The 22,101-nt window shown below is 42.2% G+C and overlaps 1 protein-coding gene across 1 annotated transcript in view; it reads left to right on the plus strand.

Moving 5' to 3' along the window:
* PASD1 (PAS domain containing repressor 1) overlaps positions 1-22,101 on the plus strand; it is a 179,387-nt gene that overhangs the window by 102,153 nt on the left and 55,133 nt on the right. The window contains exons 3-8 of the mRNA XM_084813726.1: positions 6,370-6,465; positions 10,386-10,442; positions 11,682-11,836; positions 14,150-14,241; positions 18,645-18,734; positions 21,750-21,870. Coding sequence (XP_084669852.1) covers positions 10,411-10,442; positions 11,682-11,836; positions 14,150-14,241; positions 18,645-18,734; positions 21,750-21,870 — 490 coding nt within the window. The 5' untranslated portion in view covers positions 6,370-6,465; positions 10,386-10,410. The remainder of the gene's footprint in view (positions 1-6,369; positions 6,466-10,385; positions 10,443-11,681; positions 11,837-14,149; positions 14,242-18,644; positions 18,735-21,749; positions 21,871-22,101) is intronic.

A 22,101-nucleotide genomic window follows, 5' to 3' on the forward strand; every position in this document is an offset into this window, starting at 1 on the left:
TGTTGCCTGGGGTGGTGGGGGCGATCCACAACAGAACATCAGCCACATCCACGGCCCTGCAACCCACTGCGGCCAGGGTGGGAGGTCAGCATGGACATTTTCTGGTTTTATTTCCTTCACCAGTGCTTCCTTGGTTTTTGTTCCATTCCCATTGACTGCAGTGGGAGGGAAATTAGCTATAGCAGCTCCAGGGCTCACGTAATGTTGGGCCCAATCCATGGTGTGTCAGGGGAACAAGTAATCCAAGCTTGTCCCCTAACTTGCCAGCTTGCCAATGCAATGACCCATTTTGGACCCTACCACCGGCAGTAACACGGCTGATCGTACATCTAGACCCACATAATTTTTTTGCAAACATACCAGTGGACTTCTAGGGCAGAACTACCAACCTTCTGATAGGCCTATTTCTCCACAGGTGATGCAACATTTCTGATGCATCCTATGCCCCCCCAGGCAACTGTGGGGGGGAGTTTACGAATGCTCCCATAGACTCTTATTTATTTGCTATATTTGTATACTGCTTTATACCCAGAAAAGTGGTTTACAATACATAAAATCAAAACAGCCATTAAAACAATCCCAGCAAAAGCCAAAATCAACAAGAATGAGAGAAAAAAATACCTTCCTGCTCACATTGGGAAAACCAAAATCTTTCTTAAGCCAAAGTAACTTTGCCTCCTTCCTGAAAATAAGCAGCAAGGAGCCTCTCCCACACTGGAGGCCTTCAAGACGAGGCTGGACAACCATTTGTCAGGGATGCTCTGACTTGGATTCCTGCATTGAGAGCAGTGGGTTGGACTCGATGGCCTTGTAGGCCCCTTCCAACCCTACTATTCTATGATTTTATGGAACGCCAGAGAATCTGAGGCATGACTGTGAGGGCCCTTACTGCTTAAGTGCTTAACCTTTGCATTGAAATCAGTGGGATTTGAAAGTATTTAACTTTGGCTAGCATCAGTGGTAGTACTTAAGTTTGGCTAGCATCACTCCACGGCATAACATCAGTGTAGCTTAGGGCGCAAACCTGTGCATGTTTAGACAGAAAGAAGCCGTACAACTCCCAGGATTTGTACATGGCTGGGGCGTGCTGAGAATTGTAGAACTTTTTTCTGTCTAAACATGCATAGGATTGCACCCATAGTTGGGATCCTAAAGCTCTCCCAACAGTGTAGCTGGAACATACTGATCATGAGATATGTTGGTTCAGATGTGCTTGTTAGTATGTAAAGATTTTCAGCCTATTGTAACATTTATTAAAGTCTGATTATATAACACACACACACCACTGCATTTTTAAACAGCAGTTAAGGAATTAAATATACATTTTAATCATAGATTTTAACCAGTCAGTATACCAATGCTGTGAGTTATGGGCTTTCAGTTCATTAGAAATAAAACTTAGTTCATCTGTTGGACACAATTACAACAAAATATAGAATTGTCCAATCAGCTGCTATTTTACTCCTTCCTCCCCACATGCAGATATGCCCGTAAATGGCACTAGATACAATAATGATGATGATAATTTCATAGACAGATATAGTCACACAATTACGAGTTTGAACAGATACCTTATGAAACTTTTCTGACGTACCTTGAATCGATGCTATTTTAAGATCCAGCTTAAAACAAGATGGTGAAGCCCTAAACTGGTGAAGCCCAGTGTAGCTCTAAACTGTTTAATCCTGTTAAGAATATTTTGACCGTATTTGTACCATCTAGGTTAGTTATTTTTACAGCTCAGTATTCTGCTGTATCTTGCTTAAAAGCTTGTGTGTATTTTAACAAACTTTTTTTTTTTTTTACATACAAAGCCATTGTTTTCATTCCTAGACCCTTTATTCCCCTCGGACTGTTGGCCAAGTAAATGTTAATTCCAGCTTTCTAATATGTCTGCCTGTCTAGCTCAGAACTCAGAGGGCAGCATCCATTGCAAAACTTAGCTAGTTGCACTAATGTAAATGACCTCTAGCATAATGCTAGTAGTGTTCGCTGGCATGATGGATTTCCCGGAAAACCGCTATTGGCATTGCGCTAGAGGTAATTTACGCCAGAACACTGTAATCTATGTTAGTGGTAATGTCAGATTGGATACTTCCCAAACAATGTAAGGCAATCTGAACACTTGAAATGGGCTGTCACATAAATGCTAATTATTATGGTTGTTATTACATTGCATCCTTAACAATTACATGTATTTATGCTTGCCCAACTGGAATTTGTCTCTTTGTCAATTTGCCTACAGACGCAGAATGTCGGTGAATTCCTAATGCACTCACTGAGGAACCGTCATTTAATTTTTATTCTCTCTATGACATCTGTGAGGATATGAGTGTATCTGTTTGGGCTGATTTTGCCCCATACACCCCATGTTTTCATGCTGTGGTTTCTCATCCATCTGCAGTGCAAATAAGAACAAACCAACACATTATGTTATTCACGCTAAAAAAAAGAGAAAAGAATGCTTAATCTGGCCACTTTTAATTTAATTTGAAGAAAAAGCAGCCATTGGGCCCTTATCCAAGATGTGCTCTCAATCCAGATCAGGGCGCTGTCCCAGTTTCCTGGCAAATGTCACGCCCTCTGGCTTGGCTGGTATTGGCTTCTGAAGGTGCTGGTTGCAGTAAACAGTACCTTTGGCAGGAGGGAAACAGTTGCGGGGTGATGTGTGTGTGCAGGATTGGGACCCAATGGCTATTTCTTCTTCAAACTGAAAGTAGTCAGTTTAACAACACTTTTACAAAAATGAATAATTTAAGGATTCATCCTGTGCTGAGCTGAGCTCACGTTCACAGCAGTGAAACCATTGTTCTGTAGTTTTGTGGCCTAGCCACAACAACACGCTCAGCCAGGCCAATTATTCCTCAGAGATGGCAGTGATGCTGTTTATGAGAACAAGTTTCCAGTTATAATTCAGGGATGACAAAATACCCAGTCACTTGCTGTGTAACTTTTATCATAGGCTTTATCTCCGTAGGAATGGGGAAATGTACAAACATGGTGATCCTATGTCATTGGTGAGTGCTCCTGGATATTCTGGCAGGAAAAAGAATTTGATTTGGCTCAGGACTGCCATTTTCAGCAGCATCCCTGTAGCTAGAGTCTACTAGGTGTAACATGTAGCCTGACTCCTAGGCCAGGTGTGAAGTAGCCCACCAGACTCAAGTTACATAGTGGAACTATGGGCAAAGCAAAGGCAGTGGTTCAACACAAGTGTTGTCAAAGAAGTGGTTTGGGGCAGGTATTGGAGAGGAGCAGCTTGGTGAATATATGAGGAAAGCATAGAGAATGGCAGATGTCACAATGGCTGATGTCACAATAGACCTGAAGATCATCCAGCTCATTTTTATATTGATATTTATCATTTCTTCATGTGCATATATTTGTATGTCTGTGTATTTATACTTCCTGTCTCCCCCCCCCCCCATCCTCAGGCTTCCAGAACCTTCTTTGGCTTCAGCCTCTTTGTCACATTGCCTTAGAAACTGCTCCTAGCTATTCATAAGGACTACACCGGAAAGCCAATAGCCTATAGTGGTTAAACTGTTGGGGTGTCCCAGGTTCAGGGGTGTTGTGAGGAGAAAATGGGTTGGGGGCAGAACCATGTAGACTGCCATGACTCCTTTGCCAAAAAGCAGGCTCTAAATGCAATAAATAAATAAATATACTCCCAGCTTTCTGGTATGCTATTTTGATGTGAAATGTTGCTTTCCCTTCCCTAGGGTCTCTCAATTTCCTGTTCAGTGCAAAAGTACCCGCTGTGAACATGAAAACGTTCCTATGCAGATGTGCCTGTATGGATGATTCAGGAAAGCTTTTATAGAAAAAGGCTTTCTGTAAAGTGGGCTGAGAGGAGACATTTGAAGGAGGAGAAGGTGTTGGTGTGATATGGGTAGTGTGGGAAAGGCCGTTCCACAAAGAATGAGGGCAGCTCATCGGAGTTTGCTCTATTCACACATCTCCCTCCTTCCTGTGTCAAGCCCTTTATGGCTGCCCAGAAGTGGCTTATGTGGCTTTGTCTATAGGGTGTGGCAAGTTTTTCAGGGCCTATTTATATGGCCTTTCTTTCCCTTGCCTGACAAATTATTTTTATTGGTGTGAACTACACTCATATTATTTTCACATATGTCCAAAACAGTAACATCTTCATTCTGTTTATTCATTTTCTGCACAATCAGTTCATCAGGATAGAGAATTTTTCTTACTTTCTCATCAGGGGCATGTACTCCAACTACTCTTGCAATGATCAAGTTCAACAGCAGACCTCAGAGATACTTAGCCACTAAGCTAAATCAAGAGATCCAGTGTAGTGTAGTGGTTAGAGTGTTGGACTCGGGAGATGTGAAGCTTACTGGGTGACTTTGGGCCAGTCACTGACTCAGCCTAACTTACCTCACAGGGTTGTTATGAGGATAAAATGGAGAAGAGGAGAATCATGTACGCCGCTTTAGGCTCCTTGGGGGAAAGGTGGGATATAAAAGTAACAATTAAATAAATAAATTTAAGTGCACTACTCAGAAATAAGTTCCACTGAGTTCAATGGAGCTTACTCCCAGGTAAGCGAGTACAGGGCTGCAGCTTCAGATGCCAGTTGTACCTAGGTTCCTCCACCTCCTGCTTTTTAGAGAGAATAAGAAAAATATCTGCTCTTAATAATAATAATACATTTGTGCTACTTTCGTGTGTGGGTGTTCTTGATACGAGCAGAGAATGCAACAGAATTGGCTAATTAAGCAACAGCATGAGAGATGGACCATGAAATGATTCATGGGCAACAGGGTCCTCGAGAACTGAAGTAATTAAAGCCTTGATGGAGACTCTGACAGATGATTATTAGTATAAAGGGCAATAGCAAACCAGCAGAGATAAATAAATAATATTATATAATAGCCTTACAGCACAATCCTATGCATGTTTCCTCCAAAGTCACATTGTGTTCAATAGGAGTTATTTCCAAGTAAGTGTGCATAGGACTGCAGCCATTATTCAGCATAAGTCCAACTTAGAGTAGACCTATTGAAATGAGTGTGATTTAAGTTAGTCATGGCTAACCTAAGTCCCATTCATTTCAGTGGGTCTACTCTAAGTAGGATTCATGTTAGATTTTACCTTTACAGTGTAATCGTATGCATGTTTACTCAGATGTAAGTACCACAGTGTTGAAGAGGGCTTCCTCCCAGGTTAATGTAAATAGGAGTCCAACATTAATAGGAGTTTAGTTTTATTTATTTAAGAGATTTTTATACAGTCTTTCAATATATATTGCCAAGGCAACCAATAATAAAACAACTGAATTGACATATCATGAAATATAGTTGGAGGACGGCAAAAAGGGAGAGGGCCTTTTTGGTGGCAGCCCCTCTGATTGTGGAATGCTCTCCCCCAGTGAATGGTTCCAGCATGGTCATGCTGGGTGGGGATGATGGAAGTTGTAGTCCAATAAATCTGGATAGGGCATGAGATTGGGGAAGGCTGGCTGTGAACAAAAGTTCCTAAGGATCTCCTTCCCTCTGTATATATACCCACAAGTGCATTTTGGTTTACTAAGACAGACTCTGGCATAATGCTGGTGATCACAGACAATGTAGGGCCTTTTTGGTGGTTGTGCCTTGGTTGTGGAGCCAGCTCTCCAGAACAGCCTGCCGACTTCACTCTTTCAGGAAGAATGCCCATCACCTGGCCTTTCAGGTCTGTAATTCGTTTTATTTAAATAATTGTGCTTTGAGAGAATTGGTTTTGAGAAGATTTTATTTATGTGGGTTTGTTGTTGTATTAGGATAGAATTTCATTATGCTCACCTCTGTAGTGGCTGGGACAACAGATTATACATTTTTAAATAAATAAAATAAAAAATCAGAAAGGGGTATAGGTAGAAAGTGGACTTGAACTTGCCTTTCTTTGGAAGTTGTTCTACACATTAGGTAACAACAACGCATGTAGTCATGACAGCAAGCATATGTGCCAATCCTGCCCCTCTGACGAGAATACCTGTATGATGCAGAAGGCTCCAAACATGTGGATGTTTCCATTTGTGTCTTACATTTTTAGTTTTTAGACTAAATTCTAGGTGTTCACCTAAAAACCTCCACATACCGTGAAGTAGTACGTTTGGTGTACCTTTTGATCAACCCTTGATGGTCGTTCTGCATCTGTAGCCTTAGGGAATGTAGCCATTCTCCCCTTTTTGAGAACATATAAAAGAGGCTGCTGAAAAGATAGATCTATATCCTCCCATTTTGATGCCTCTCTCCAGCTGTATGGATAATTCTTCAAACGTAAGCCATTTTTAGACCCACCTACCCCCACTCAGTTGTTAATTCCATATGTAATAAGAGGGTTGTCTAAAACTTGACTTGCTTTTTCTTCTAGGATTCGTTTCTTCCTCATCTATATTTTCATGGTATTAATAAGACGTACTTACCATACCCTGTCATCCCGGACTGATGAATCTAAGGGATAGAAGAGGTAATTTCTAATCTGATTATTTGCTTTCTGTGACTCAGGCTGCCTCCCTAATCTGGAGCCCGTCTCTTTGTTTGTTCGTTTGTTTGTTGAGCAGCTTTGTCAGTAGAAATGGAAGGCATGGCTTGTCCCCTTCTTCTCTTCTTACTCAGTTTTCCTTTTCAGATGAGGCTGGGTTTTTTGAGTCAAGAGAAAGAAGTCTTGGGACTATGAGCCTTTCTACATAAGGCATTTATTGTGTGCTTGGGATTCCTCACTCATGGTAGTTTGTGGCTGCTTTATACAACTTAGTCATTCTCCAGGACCTCTCCCATGCTTTGCAACCATTATAGCGGATTTTTTTTCCCCTAACAAGGAAAGTCTGGCATTTCTGTGAATGGTGGCAAATATTTGCACAATTCTGCTGTACCACAGTGTCACCTAGCCCGTTGTGTAATGGAACATATAGAAAGGCAGAGAAAGAACAACCCTGGGGAAAAAGGAGCCAATCTTAATTCCACAAAGAATCCAGAAGCACAAGCCTCAGTAAAGCAGCAGTTAAAAGCCTTATGTAGAAAAGCCCCATGTTTGCATGTAGTTCTTAAGAACTGGATCTAATAGCGAACTCATTATCCAGATGCCAATCTATATATAGCCAAAGCAGCAGCACCTACGCACAAGAGGGGAGGTACCAGCAGACTCAGGGAAACCTCAAGGTTTGCAGAAGAACTAAAACATATTTAGGGGTGAAAAAAACCCTAAGCAAGGGGGAGGGGGAGGGGAGGGGGACCTAAACAGCTTAATGAGTACAGAGCATGCTCAAGGGGCACAGAATGTTGGCTGAATTGGGGATGGGGGGACAGAAAACTGGGGAGGAAGGAGGAATGGATCAAGTATTCTAGAAGAGCCTGGCTGGCTGGAATCCTGAACAGGAGCACTTCACACTGTAACATTTTGTTGCATATCCTCACTTGTTATCTTACTAATGGTAAAGTACTACTGGAACATTATTAACTTGTGCAAGCTTGCAGAATCTGCTCTGTATTTTTGTAGAACCCCAAAGAGGCTCCGGGGGCCAAAAATACACTTAGAACAAAGAAACGGGGTATCACTAGCAAATGTTCAGTCCAGCAATTTATTTTCAGTACCAGAACTGAGCTCACAGCCCTCCCTCACTCACAGAACATACCCCTGGCTTTCTGCTTTTCATGCGTTTTCTGCTTTTCAGTAGCCTAGTTTAGAAAAAAGAAAAGAAAGAACAGGTCTTGTTCCTGCTGCTGCTGTTAAACAATTGGAGTCAGAAAACCGTTACTGATTTACTGCTTAAAGTAAAAAGAACTCGGTCACTCCGAGTTCTACCAGTAGATCGCAGTCTACCTTTTGCCCACCTCTACTCTATGCTATGCTAGTCCCAAACTCAAAACACCTTTAGAATTCAGAACTAGGAACATTTTAAAAGAAGCTCTATATCTGGCAAATACAACTGCTGTATGTTATGCTAGGATTTTGCACTTCAGACACCTTGCGTGGAAGAAAAGTGTCTGTATATACAGGTCATTGAAGATCCAGGTACTTGCAACTGATTGTTGCAGGAAAAAGTTTTTTGTTTTTTTTTACACTAATGCATAAGGCATGGAGGAAAAATGAGCATTTACACACATCTTTAAATTCCCATATACACACAACTGGAAAACCATATTTTACTTCCCACACTTTACATGTTTGCTATCGGAAAACACAGGTGAAACACACATGTTTTTCTTGCAACAGTTGTAATGTGGAATGCTGCCCAGATGTGTTTACATAGCCAGGTTTCTTCCACACATTACGAGTTTGTGGCAAAGAGCACTAGTGTACCATGCAGCAATTGCGTTTCGCATGTAAAGTGTGGGGGTGCGCCAAGAGATTAGAAAACAGAAATCCTTTGAAGCAGAGTTGGTTGCACCTTTTGAACAGCATTGCAGAATCTTTGAAACAATACCGCAAGGATGCCCATGCCTTTAAACACATCTAAAAGAACCCTGTACACATGTCTGGGAAATGTAATTTGGCCAGGAATTCTAGGTACCTGTACAAGGGTGTTTTAAGTGTGTAGATAGGTGTAATATGTCCAGTGTGAGCTTTCTCTTCCATATTGATTTGGTGTACTTCCATTTTGTAGAACGTATGTAACTATTAAATCATTGGAGGTTGTGGTTGCCGTGCAGCAAAAAATATTTGGTTGTACCCACCTAAAAATGTTCCTGGGGCACTGGGTGTGGTCCTATGGAATCATCAGCAAAAGCGCTAGCGAACGCCAAGGATTCTGGTTGGCTTGTTAAGAGTCAACAGCAGAGGGTGTTTTCAATGGAAATTTTGTGATTAACTTGGGAATTTTATTTATTGTTCCCTAGTGGGAGGATTCTTCCTAGCAGCATAGGCACTGGTGAAATAAAAAGGGCGTGGGACCGTATTATAGTTTGGTTGTCTGCCCCAGCCCATCTGGCAAATCTGGAACATGATTTCTCATCATCAGTCTGGACTGGTGAATCTAATGCAGATCACCAGCTGAGAAATAATTCCTTTTCAAGCTGCGCTAAATGTTTTCAGTTAGTATACTCAGATTAAGACCTTCTATGTTCCATCCCCATTTCTCTTCATTTTTAAACACTTTAAGGCCATTTTAAGATTAATAAACTTTCTGATGCAGAAAAGTAAACCTCTTCTCTCCTGAAATTATGTCTTTCCATACAATGTTCTGTTCCATTCAGGATTTTTATCCCACTCTTCAAAATATTGCATTTTTCCCCAGGGAAGCTCTCCAGGACAGCTTTACAAACAATTAAAACAGAATATAATAATCTAGATCATGGTTAGGCAACCTTTTGGGGCTGTGGGTGCATTTGGCAATATGAGAAACTGTCCTGGGCACCACCACAAGATGGCTGCTTTGGGAGACATGGCAAAGTAACCTGCCCCAAAAACTGAGTACAAGGGAAAGGTGGAGGCTGAGCCCCAACACACTTAACTACTGCTTTGAACCCATATCTTCCAGCACCAACAGAAACCTATTTCACAGCAATTCCAGCTGTTAATTTTTTTTTAGAGTAGGATGGGTAGGGCACCTTAACAGGCACCAAGAAAGATGTCCAGGGAAGCACTGATGCCTGCAGGCACCATGTTGTCTTCTCCTGATCTAGATATAGTTTCTCTCTTTTATAATACATGCTCATGTTCCTTGTTTGCAAGTCTGTCCACCTTCTGCTCCTGAACTTGTTACTGTCCTCCTGTGCAAGGGTTTTAGTATCAAAACTCTCAGGAAGAGGGGATGTTAAATAGTCTTATCAGCTGTAAGAAAACTGTACCCTCCCAAGGACTACTGAAGCATACAGGAAGGCTGCTGGCATACGGAGGCTTCAGTGTGTTTGTGAAATCACAGCAAGCAGACAAGCCCTCTGTTCTGCATCTTTTAAAGAGCAAGCTCTGAACTGTGGGTATGAGACACCATCCCCTCCTGTATAGCTTTGCCTGTGCCAAGGTGCTGGCATGGAGGGGCAAGGATAATCATCCTGGTCTTTACACTGCTTTAAAAGGATTTCCCACCCAGTGGGTAGCCTGGTCACCCACCCGTAGATATGACATTGGGTTGTAACCAATATTAGCCCTACTTACAGTAGACCCATTGAAATGAATGGGACTTAAGTTAGACTAACATTGGATACAACAGTTGAAGAACAGCAGTTACAGTAAAACAATCTAAACAATCTATTTCATTTTAAAAGAACTATTCTGACTACTGTATGGATTTTTTAATCCACCCTGAGCCTGGGATATCTAAATAAACAGCCAGCAAATACAACAACATCATCAACAATGATTGTTTGATAAAGGTGCTGGTTTCATAGCATCAGGCAATGTTCCTTCATGCCTCCGAAAATATGACCATTATTCTACTTGCTTTCCAGAACTCTGTATTGTGTAAACGAGCTGATGGATGAAGATGAGAAGGACAGGGCAAAGAGGTATGGGTAGAGGGCATGCGACACCCTAAGCAGGGCTAATAGCCGATCTGTTCCGATCTGAAAATATAACCACAGTAAATTGTGCCACTTCTGATAAAAATGTCCAACGAACCAAAGATGTAACTGGAAATGAAGGATTCTGCTATTTTCTTATTTATTATTCTGTAGGAGGGCAGATTTTATAGCTTGTAAGATTGTGTTCATTTTCATCATACCTAAGAAAGGTGACCAACGATGAAACCATTAAAGATCATTACCCCCAAAGAATTACTGTCTGCAACCTCTGATCCTTGGAAAATGGAAATTAATGACTGAAAATGTGGACCCGCTCTATAATTGCTGAGCCCACACCCTTTCTCTTGAATTGGGTGACGATGGAGTTTTGGCAACATCTCTTCCCAAAAACATTAGAGTCCTGCTGGATCAGACCATGTATGTTTGTCTGGCATTCTCTCTGGTATTCAGACGTATTAGTGCTTGTGAACAGAGAGATTTTGGGTGCTTCTAGATGAGGGTTTCATTGCAGCTGCCTCATTCACAGAATTTTTATGGGGGTCTGTCTTCCTCTCACAACCCTCCTGTGTTTTCCCACCACTTCTTCCATCATTGTTCTTGCTACGGAAATTCCATTAAGGAAAAAAGATGGAACAGCCGCGCAATGCCTTCTGACTGCTAGGTGCTAGTCGTCCCCCCCGATCTGGAGTCGCCCTTTGTTTCTCTGTCATGGATACCTTATTTATCCTGCTCCGCATCTAAACAGATTCCAGATGGTGAAAAATAAAAGATAAAAAGATGAAAGAAATGAAATACCATCTTAAAACTGTTATTTCTAAAAACAAAGTCCTGATAAACACCATGGCTGGTCAGTCAAGGAAGGCTTCCTGGAATAAAGGTGTTTTCAGGAGGCGCTGGAAATGACACAGTGTTGGCTCTTGCCTGACCTCACGAGGCAGGGAGTTCCACAGAAAGGGGACCACCACACTGAAGGTTGTTCTCTGGGTAGGCTCCAGTCGGGTCATAGGTCTATTCAGAATCACCAGGAGCGTGCCTTCTGATGACCTTAGTGACTGGGCAGGTTGATAGGGGAGAAGATGCTCTCTCAGGTATCCTGGTCCCAAGTTGTTTAGGGCTTTATACATTAGTGCGCAAACCTTAAATTATCGTGGTCTAAACCCGTTTGACAATTCTTCCATTATCTCGTCATTATGTTCAAGGCACGTCTGTGTTTTGCTTGACTAGGGCATCGCGCAACAAGTCAGAGAAGAAAAGAAGAGACCAGTTCAATGTCCTTATTAAGGAGTTATGCACCATGCTCCAAGGCCATGGCCATCCACTCAAGATGGACAAGTCCACAATACTGCAGAGGACCATTGACTTCTTACAGAAACAGAAAGGTACTTCAGCTGCATGCAAGCTCCTTCACACTGCTTCCCTTCACAGAGGGGATGTTATTATTATTGTTACTATTGCTGATTTGTATTGCACTTTGAATTTTTTAGAACATTTAGTACCAGCTTAAAAAGATGTGCAGTGCCTTGCTGCGTGCCCCCTCCACAAACGTATTTGCTTCTTTTTAAAGAAAGAAAGCAGGAGATGTGTGCTCAAGTTCTGCAGGGGGAGAATGCACATATTTCAAAGGGGAAGCTATTTTAAAATAAGAAATGGTTCTTGAAATTGGTATAAGGCACAAGATTGCCTTGAGCTTTTAAAACATACACTTTGAAAGGGCTACATGCCAATTCATGCAATAAAGCATGTTAAGTGCTCACCCTTTGTGGACATTTTTAAATAAGTTTTTAAAGATTTCATATCAACATATGAAGTTGCCTTTTACTGAGTCAGGTCAATAGTCCATTTAGCCCAGGGTGAGCAACACACGGGCTGTGGACTGCCCATGTGCCCCACTGCCCCAGTTTGCAAGCTAAATTCTCCTCTCTGGGTGGTCCATAGCCACTACAGAGCACCTAAAGGATTACATTTAGCATGGAAACAAGCGAAATGTAACCATTGTAGCACTCCGTATTGCTGCAGAGTGGTTCGCTGCCAAATTTTGGTGGCAAACGGGCAATTTCGTCTTTTTGGGGGGCACCCCACAGCGCCCCATGAATTCCAGCCTGCAGTGAAAATGGCCCCTGGACTTCTGGAAGTTGTCCACCCCCAATCGAACCCATTGCTATCTATTCTGACTTTCAGAGGCTCTACAGAGTCTCAGGCAGAGGCCTTCACCTGCTATCTGGTCCTTTATTGATGGCAGGGAGTGAGCCAGGGACCTTCTACATGCAATTGCTTTAGAAACAGTTCCAAAAGTATATGGACATACTGAGGAGGAGGAGGAGGAGGAGACTCATCATCATCAGTGTCATGCACCTCCGTGCAACTAAAGAGATCAGTGGCCTTCTGTGCACGTATCACTTGCTGGATTGGGAACTGTGGACGTCAGTCAGGTGCACAAATGAGTGAGGATGCAGTCTAGTCACGCTGTATTGCTTGGCAAAGGATGTACATTCTGATGTGCCTGCAAATGTACATCCTCATCAACATTCTTATGCAACTAGTCAACATGTTAACATTTTGTTTACTCGCAACTAAAATTGAGTTTATTATTTGCGTCATCCTATCCCCTCCACCACCCTTGTTAGATTGACAATTACTTCTGGTGAATTACCTCAAAAGAACATAAGAAGAGCTGTGCTGGCTCAGACCAAAGACCTATTTAGTCAAGCATTTCTGTTTCATTTATTTCCTTTCTATACTGCTCAATAGCCAAAGCTGTCTGGGCAGCTCTCAAAATTACATAACAGAAACATAATATAAAAAAAAATTAACAGACAAAACTTTAAAAGAAATTAACACAGCTAAAAAACCCCACACAGATAAAATGAGATACCAGGACCTGATTAATAAATGACACTAAAATCTCATCATATGCTGTCAAATGCCTGCACGTAGAGGACAGTCTAAACCTTGTGCCAAAAAGATGATAATGTTGGCACCAGCAGACCTCAGTGGGAGTTAGTTCCATAATCAGGGGCTACCACCGAGAAGGCATTCTGCTCCCACAGTGGTCAACCAGAGCCAATCGGAAGCCCACAAGTAGGACATAAGTGCAATAGCAGCCTACTGCTCATGTTCTCAGCAACAGGCAGACATAGGCATACTGCCTCCAATACTGGAGGTAATGTATAGCCACCATCATGACTAGTAGGCATTGATATGCTTATCATCCATGAATTTGTCTAATCCCCTTTAAAGCCATCAAAGTTGATGGCCATTGCTATGTCTTGTGGCAGCAAATTCCATAGTTTAAAGTCTGTTCTGAATCCCCCACCATTCAGCTTCACTGGATGACATGAGTTCTATTATTATGAGCAAGGGTATCCACTATTATAAGTATATCCACTTCACACCATGGATACTTTTATAAATCTCTATCATGTCTCTCCTTACTTGTCGTTAGTTGTCCTTTTCTGTGCCTATAGTCACTGCTCAGAGATAACTACTTTTAAGTAGTGACTCCCTAAGTTTCTTAACTAACTATGGACGAAACATAGCGGTTGCCTCTTGGAACAGCAATCAAGGGATGATATTTGAGAAGTATCAATTTTTTATACTTCACCTTTACACCTACAGAGTTGAATACTGCTTCACTACTCAGAGCCAACCTATTATTTATTGGGTATCTTCCTGCTTGCTCTTTTCTCTTTCAGAAATCACTGCACAGACAGAGGCCTGTGAGATTAGACAAGACTGGAAGCCTTCATTTCTTAGCAATGAGGAGTTCACTCAGTTGATGTTAGAGGTAAGGTGGAACGTGGATAATATAGACTAAAAGGAGAGTTGCAAGAATGACATACAAAGATGTTCAGTGGTGTTTGCAGTGCTGGCTCCGTGATTTAGGGGACCCTTGGGCAAGGCATCCTCCTTAGACTCCCTCTCTCCGCGAGTCTAACTTTTTACCAGCATTGAAATCAGATGTTGCTGATGGTCTTCTTCCTCATTTTTGATACCACCTGCATGCTTTCTAAGTAGAGAGCCAGTGAGCAAATACTCAGTGGCATCTACTGCTGCTGCTTCTCACTACCACTCTTGTCTGGGCCAGAGTGAGAGGCAGGTGAATAAGCAGGTTGTGATGGTGAAGAAGAGGAGCAGGTCCAGGGGGCTGTTATTAATAGGCCCCCTGCAGGGTTGTGGGCCCTTGTCGGGCGCCCGACCATGCTGACTCTTGACCTTGGCCCTGGCTGTTTGCCGCTAGGCAATTCATCCTGCTGCCTTCTAAGAGGTGTTAGAAAGGCACATCTAGCTTAATGCAGAATGTCATCTGTCAACAGCTTTATATCTCTGACATCCTGGTGTCCGTTTCACTCTTCAGTCATTCTGGTGAAATGGACAGGAATCCAGATCATGGTATTAGGCAGCACACAACTTGGCTGAAGACTTGGAAGAATATGATTTGGAAGACAGATGCTCTTTCTTATTCCCAATGCCTGGCTGGAAGGTCCACTTTTTACAGTAGTGCATAAAAAGCTTATACAGCCCCTTACGTGTATTACGGGGACGAAGAAGCTCATAGACTGTGCACTTGAGGTCCAGGGCTGGCCCAAGGTGTGTTGCTGCATGAGGAGGAGGACAAGATGGCACCCCCTCTTATTCCTACTGGACTGACAGATAAATCTGTCTTCGACACTTGATGGGACAGCATCCTTTCTTGCACCTGAAGGCAACAGACTAACTTAGCAAAGGGCACATGGCAGACAGGGCTCTCCTCCAGCATCTTGCTGCCACCTATCAGTATCTGCTGCCCGAGGTGCCTGCTTTACTCTGCCTAATGGTAGGGCCAGCCTTGTTGAGGTGTCCAAGTCAGACATATTTTGGAATTTGCTCATGTGGTTTTTAACGTATTCTGTGAACCTTCCTTTTCCATTTGCGTCTTCCTTTGCAATTATCATTAGCGGGAAAGAAATATTCTATACATTTTAGAGAAGAATCTGTATCATTTGTTTGTTTTGTTTTGTTTTGTTTTGCTGCATCCTTGTTTTTCCTGTAAACAAGAAATTTCACTGTGTGTTAAAGCAAGATCTTCCACCCTTTGCAGGCAATTATTTTCTTCTGCTTTCACTACCAATGTTTGAGGGTGTGTACTGGCCTAGAATCACAGTGTCTTGATTATTTCCTTCTCATAGAGATGTGATGACTCACCTTCTTTGGAAAAATCTGTCTATGTCCATCTGCAAATGCCTCTTGTTGAACAAGTCAAGCCATTGCAGCTTAATCAAAACAGGCTCCTGCCTCAGAGGAGACTGGAGCTCTTTACAGGCTTCACTTGTAGGTGACTGTTTCACAAAACATCTCTGCCTTGAAATGGTTCTGGCCTTTATTTTGCATGTTCTTTTAGCGATCCTCATGTCTGACCGAAGGGCAAAGTATATGAGTGAGTAGAAACAGTTGAGAACTGGGAAGGAAGGGATTCTGTGTATCATCTGCACAGCTACTCACCTTGGCTCCCTGCTGACTAGATTAAAACTGCAGGACAACAACACAGTTATAAACCCGAGAAGGCATTGCCGTGAGTACTGCTCACAACAAAACGGCAAGCCCTTCACTGCATCGCATAGCCATCAGAGACCTGGACTAGCAAGGAAAGAAGGAAATGCATCCACTCAGGGCCTCACCAAACCAGGCCTTTTATTCTGCAGTTTACCGGGGCTTCTGCTTCTGGATTCTTTGCGGGATTAAGGTTGGCTCCTTACAGGGGCTGACACTTTCAGTTTGTCTTTCTTGGCAAGTTCTTGGTGAGTTCTATATGTTTCATTTTACAGCCACTAAATGGCGCTGCTGCTATAGTGCCATTATGGAAGTACACGGCAAATAAAGCATTTCATAAGCCCTTCCTAGAGAAAAAATCAGACTTCCCCCATGCTTTACAATGGCGGGATAAAGGTCATAAACCGTGGGAGGGGCCTTGGAAGTTGACGCTGTCATGTAAAGGACCCGCAAAGTTCTGTCAGTAACCAATCTTGATTGAACGATATAAGCCCCATGTGGAGAAGCCCTCAGGGTCAAATTGCACAATATGTTAACTATGTAGCATGCAGCTGTCCCTCTTTTTCTTACTGACTGTCACATGGGCCCCTGATTGGGAGGACTACACACAAGTAGGGAAGGCTTAAAACTTCCCCTTATAGCCACTGATTTTCCTTAATTTCCCCCCCCCCATTTTTTAGCCTCCATGTGCAGGGGTATGTGAAATTTTGGAAAACAAGTGGGGGTGTGTGAGGGGCAGTTGGTGTGTGGGGGAAGTTTAAAGCCCCTACCTGTATACAGTGGTCTAAATCTGGATCAGGTCCTGTACACTTACTTTAGAGTAAGTAAGAAAGAGAGGGCTAGTTGCATGCTATATATATAATGTAGCATGTAGTAATGGAAAACCAAACTTTTGCTGCTATGGACTCCTGCTGTGCTGCTTCCAAAGCTCACTGCTGGGATTTTTGCCAAAGGGTGGGCAGGCTTGGTGCCTTTTTTTTTTTTTTTTTACTAGATGGTAGTCTCCAGGAGAAAATGAAGAGACACTGATGAAGATGAGAAGGAGCAAATCCATTTCCTGGGTTAGTGAGTTAACATGAGCTCACCAGGGAAACTCGCCAGTAGTTGAGGAACAAACCACTAAAGGACAGTTATTCTTCCATCTAAATTCTCTCCCTCTTTCTGGCTTTTATTTTAGAATGGCATCTGGCACAGAATAATCCCTTTTATTGGAAATGTAGGTAGCAGTAAATACACTTAATTTTTGAGCTGTGGGCACATCTGAAAATTTGAGAATCTGCCCTGGGCACCACCACAAAACGGCTGACATGGGAGGCGTGGCAAAAGACAAGTAGCCTGCCCAAAAGACTGAGTTCAAGGCAGAGGTGGGGTCTGAGGCCCAACACACTAAGCAACCTCTTTGAACCCATATTTTTCAGCACCAACAGAAACCTATTTCGCATCAAAATACGTTGTTTTTTTTTAAAGGAGGGGTAGGGCACCTTGGTGGGTGCCAAGAAAGGTGTCCAGGGGGCTGAATGGGACTTACTTCTGAGTAAATGTGCTTTGGATTGCACTGTTACTCAAACACAATCTGAATGTACAGTTTCTGCCCCTCCACACCTGATGATCTTGCAAATACGAGATGGTAATGTTATAGACAATGTATGTTTGCCTAAACATTTCATTATCCATGTTTTCCCAATGTATTTGTGGGAAAGGATGTTGTACGTTATATATGTGCATTATGTTGGGTAGCTGTGCAAATTTGCTGATAGGTAATATGAATTAAGGGCACCCAGTTGATGTCTGGAAGTCTAACCATAATATTTGCTTCATATTACATAAACTCAGTCAACCGTTAAACAAATTGAAATTATCCTAGAATTAATTGGGAATAATAGTATTCTTGAAATAATTTTGTGTCATTTATAGAAATTATTTAATTTCCATATTTAACTATGTATATATTTATAAATTAGGATAGGATTCAGTATTGAATAATAAGTTAGGAGAGGGGAATATGGGGAGGAGGAATACCTTTTCCTATGCTCTATTGGGCTTGCAAAGGCAGAGCAGCAGGTGGGGCAGGATGTATTTCCTTTTTTGTTTCATTTTTCAGGAGCTTTAAGAAAAAAAGTTTCCTTCCCACTGATTTCAGTGGGAGGGAAATGGGAAGATCCCCCCCGGTTCTGGGCAGGTTTCAGGGGAACAGAAGAAGCTTCCAAAGTTGGAACTCCGTCTCTGAGGGCACACCTCTCTCTCCACTGTTGGAGAGGGAGATGCGAAAAATCTGTGGTCCCTGAGATGGCCTCCCAGGGACCATAGCATTGCAGCCCTAGTGTGTCTGAAATAAATTTGTAAAGATAAACCTCCCTAACAGTGCAATCCTGTTCATGTTTACTTTGGAAGCAAGTCACAATCAGTGGGCCTTACTATCAGGAAAGTGTACACAGGGTTACAGCAATTCTATGCATACTTGATACTGAACTCACTGGGACTTACTTCGGAGTAAACATGCATAGGATTAGCTATATAGCTGCAATCCTAGACACTCTTGCTAGGTTTCACTGAAGATGTAACTTTCAAATAAACGTTTTTGCAGTCAGGATGTGTGTGTGTATGTGAAGGTGTAGATATAGATATATGTATATATTTACATTATTCCTTTCCCCCCTATAGGCATTAGATGGCTTTCTCATTGCACTTACCACTGATGGGATTATTATTTATGTGTCTGATAGTGTCTCTTCTCTTCTTGGACATTTACCGGTAAGTTCTAACAACACAGTGTCTGAAAATAATTTCTCCTCCTTTAGAATGTCCTTATGGTCTTAATGCTTAAACTGTATGCAGATAAAAGATTTTCAGAGCCTTGAATCAGGCTTAATAGATCTATTTTTGCTCAGAGAGCTTCAGCAAATGGCTGGTATAGAAATGTAATAAATAAATAAAAGTAAAATGAGTAAATGCCTTTGGGTTTTTTTCCCCTCACCCACTGTGCTTTCTAGAAGCACTACAAAAACCTGCATCCCCCTTTGATTAGAGACTGTAGCAGGACAGGGGGGGAAAATTAATGTGTTTTTACCATAATTAACAACGGCCTTTTCACACTGCCTTCAAATCTGCGGGAAAGCTATCAATCCAGTGATGGACTGAAATTCAGTACTGCCATACTGGGGGCTTGACAAGTTGCTGTTGGGGAGAACCCCCACCCTGCTGCAATATGTCTTAGGGCTAGGATTGTGGTCGCAACCCATGCGAGGTTCAAGCACATCACCACCCTGCTGCCTAAAACATAGCCAGTTCTGTGAAGGACTTTTCCCCAAATAATCAACTGTGTATAAAAAACTCTGGCTTAGCCATTGGATAGGATACAAAGACATCCTGCCCCCCCCCCCCCCGAACACTAATGTAAAGGATGTTGTAGAATGACCTGCTGGGTGAAGTGCACCTGCTGACCTCTTTGAAGGTTTCTAAGCAGGAATTAAAGACTATTATTCCAGCAGGCTTCCCTTTTTAGAACTCTTGTTCCTTTTGCTGACTCTTGTATACTGTTTTGAAGCTGTGCTGTTTTGAAGCTGTGCTGTTTTTATTGTTGGATTTTTTTTTTGTTAAATTGTTTTTAGTTCAAAGTTGTTTTTAGCTATATGTTGTTTGTATATATTGTCCGTATGCTTTTATGTAAATGGCTTTTAAACTTCGTATATTGTATTTTAATGTTTTAACTTTTGTAAACTGCCCGGAGAGCTTTGGCTATGGGGCAGCATAGCCAATGTAATAAATAAATAAATAAAATTAAAAAATGTTCACCAGTTATGATGCTGGTACAGCCTTCCCCCATCAGCTCCCATCAGCTGCAGCAGTATGGCCAAGGCTCAGGAACTCTGGGAGTTGTAGTCCAAAACATCTGCCAGGTTAGAGAAGGCTGCGCTAATGTATAAGATGCTTACCACATATATTGCTAATGTGTAAGATCTCAGTAGTCATAGCTCTGCCTGATGCCACCTCCAAGTAGGCGATGTGTGTTGTTTCTCTCGACTGAGTGTATGGAAGTTATTTCTCTAATTAATTAGAGCGCTCTGGAACATGCTTTTTTCCAAAAGGAGTGCAGATGGCTTGACTGTCTTTTGTGGCTGTGCAAAACTATCTGTTTTCTAAGAATGCTTTTTAAGGTTTTAAGGCCACATTTTTTTTAATGCTGCAACCAAAAGCCCACATTTTTTCGTTGGTGATATTCGGTTGGGTTCCACTTTTGTCTTCTTATTCTGCACTCTTTCCTTGGAACAGCTTTCCCTTGCTATTGGCAGAGCCACAGGATAAATGTAGTGTCAAAAAGCAACCAGTGCGTTCTATCCTGCCTTCGATTTCTGTGCCTATCCACTTCCATGCTTATTTTTTCCGTTCTACTCAGTGGCAAAACATTTTCTTCTGTAGTCTAACAGACAGCATGTTGGCCTGGAGATCTGGGATCCCATGACCTTGCTAGATATTCTTGGGCAGGGGTGTTGGTAGGCACTTAAAAGATTTGGGGCACAGCGCCATAAGACCCAAATCTGCATAAAATCTGCATATGCTAATTTATATATCTCTTTGCAAAATTTAGAAATAATTACTGTGATTTATTTAAATGTCACAGAAGGCAAGCTAGCTAATTAAGTTTCCATCTAATTCACCTCAAATAAAATAAACTCTTCAGTTAATTTGCACCCAACCACATCAACCCTTCCCTCCCCAGCTGAAATTCCCCCTGAAAATGACTCCCTCCCCCCCCCCTCAGCATGGCAATTAAAATTCCACTAGCACCAATGGACACTCATCGCTTTGGGAAACAGATCCGGGGCTTGAGCCTCATACGCCCAGGCCTACCTGTGCCCCTGTTCTTGGGCAGATTACTCTTTCTTGTACATCAGCCTTATTCTCAACATAAACCTGTGTCTGGAACATTACCACTTCAGACTGCAGATGAGGAGTCTCACGTCACGTGATTAAATGTTGCTCCATACGAACAGTTCCCTGCAGAGAGAAAACTAGCATATCAAGGAGAAGGATTTAGCCTAGCCTTCACCCTGATATCCTAGTTTTCTAAATGTGGGAATGGGTTCCTCCTTCCCCAAATGGGGAAAAAGTCCATTATGTGAACCCCCATTTGCAGTGTGAAGTAGTCATGTACGTACACACACACACACACACACACACTAATTACCTCAGGTGCTGTTTGTGAGAATTAGACCTTAGTTTCTCATCTGTGAAAGAGGGATAATAGTGCCCAGAGTGAGTTGTTGTGAGGATGATGGAAATAGGGAATGTAAAGTCCACACTACTTGGCTTAAAATCCTGTCCCTAGGTACTCGTTCAGAAGCATCACTGAAGTCACTAGAGTTTATCGGCACATAGGTTATGGCAGGTTTGCATCCAAAATGTGCGATAGAAATGATGAAAATAATACTCTGTTTTCTAAATCCTTTTAAAGAAAAAGTGTCTGTCTGCATGCCTTTCTCTGAGCCAGTTCACTGCTGTATTGAATAATGACTTAGATATGTGAACATGTATCCCAGATCTAACAGCACTGACAGAACTCATATCACTTGATGACGTCAATGTAAATCGACATCCTTTACAGTAGAGGCAGTTTCACACATTTGCCTGAGGGCATTCAAGTGCTGAGTGATCAAGTCATGAGAAACTAAAGTGACGTATGTGTGCATAGGTGAACCAACCCCGTAATGTGTCGTGATCATTTTAATACTCTACCATTGAACATGACAAAGTGTTCTTTTGCATCAGTCAGATTTGGTGGACCAAAATATATTAAACTTTCTGCCTGAGCGTGAACAGAGCGATGTGTACAAGCTGCTTTCTCCACACATGCTCATGACAAACCCTGTGGCGACAGATTTTCTGAACAGTAAGTATCATTTTGTCTGTTGTGGTTTTGATGGGGAAGAGAAGATACGCACAGGCAAAATGACGTTGCTGAAATTTGCTATAGAAATGATAAATGGTAATATAGATTTTAAAAGTGTAAGAACACAAGGAGAGCCCTCCTGGATGAGGCCAAACATCCAGGTAGTCAAGTGTCCTGTTTCTCACAGCGCCCAGCCTGTGGAATGTCCACAAAACAGGAGAACAGGGCAAT

This window comes from Heloderma suspectum, chromosome 9 (genome assembly GCF_057233095.1).
Source record: "Heloderma suspectum isolate Gila_16-S chromosome 9, 16-S_ref, whole genome shotgun sequence".
NCBI classification, from domain to species: domain Eukaryota; kingdom Metazoa; phylum Chordata; class Lepidosauria; order Squamata; family Helodermatidae; genus Heloderma; species Heloderma suspectum.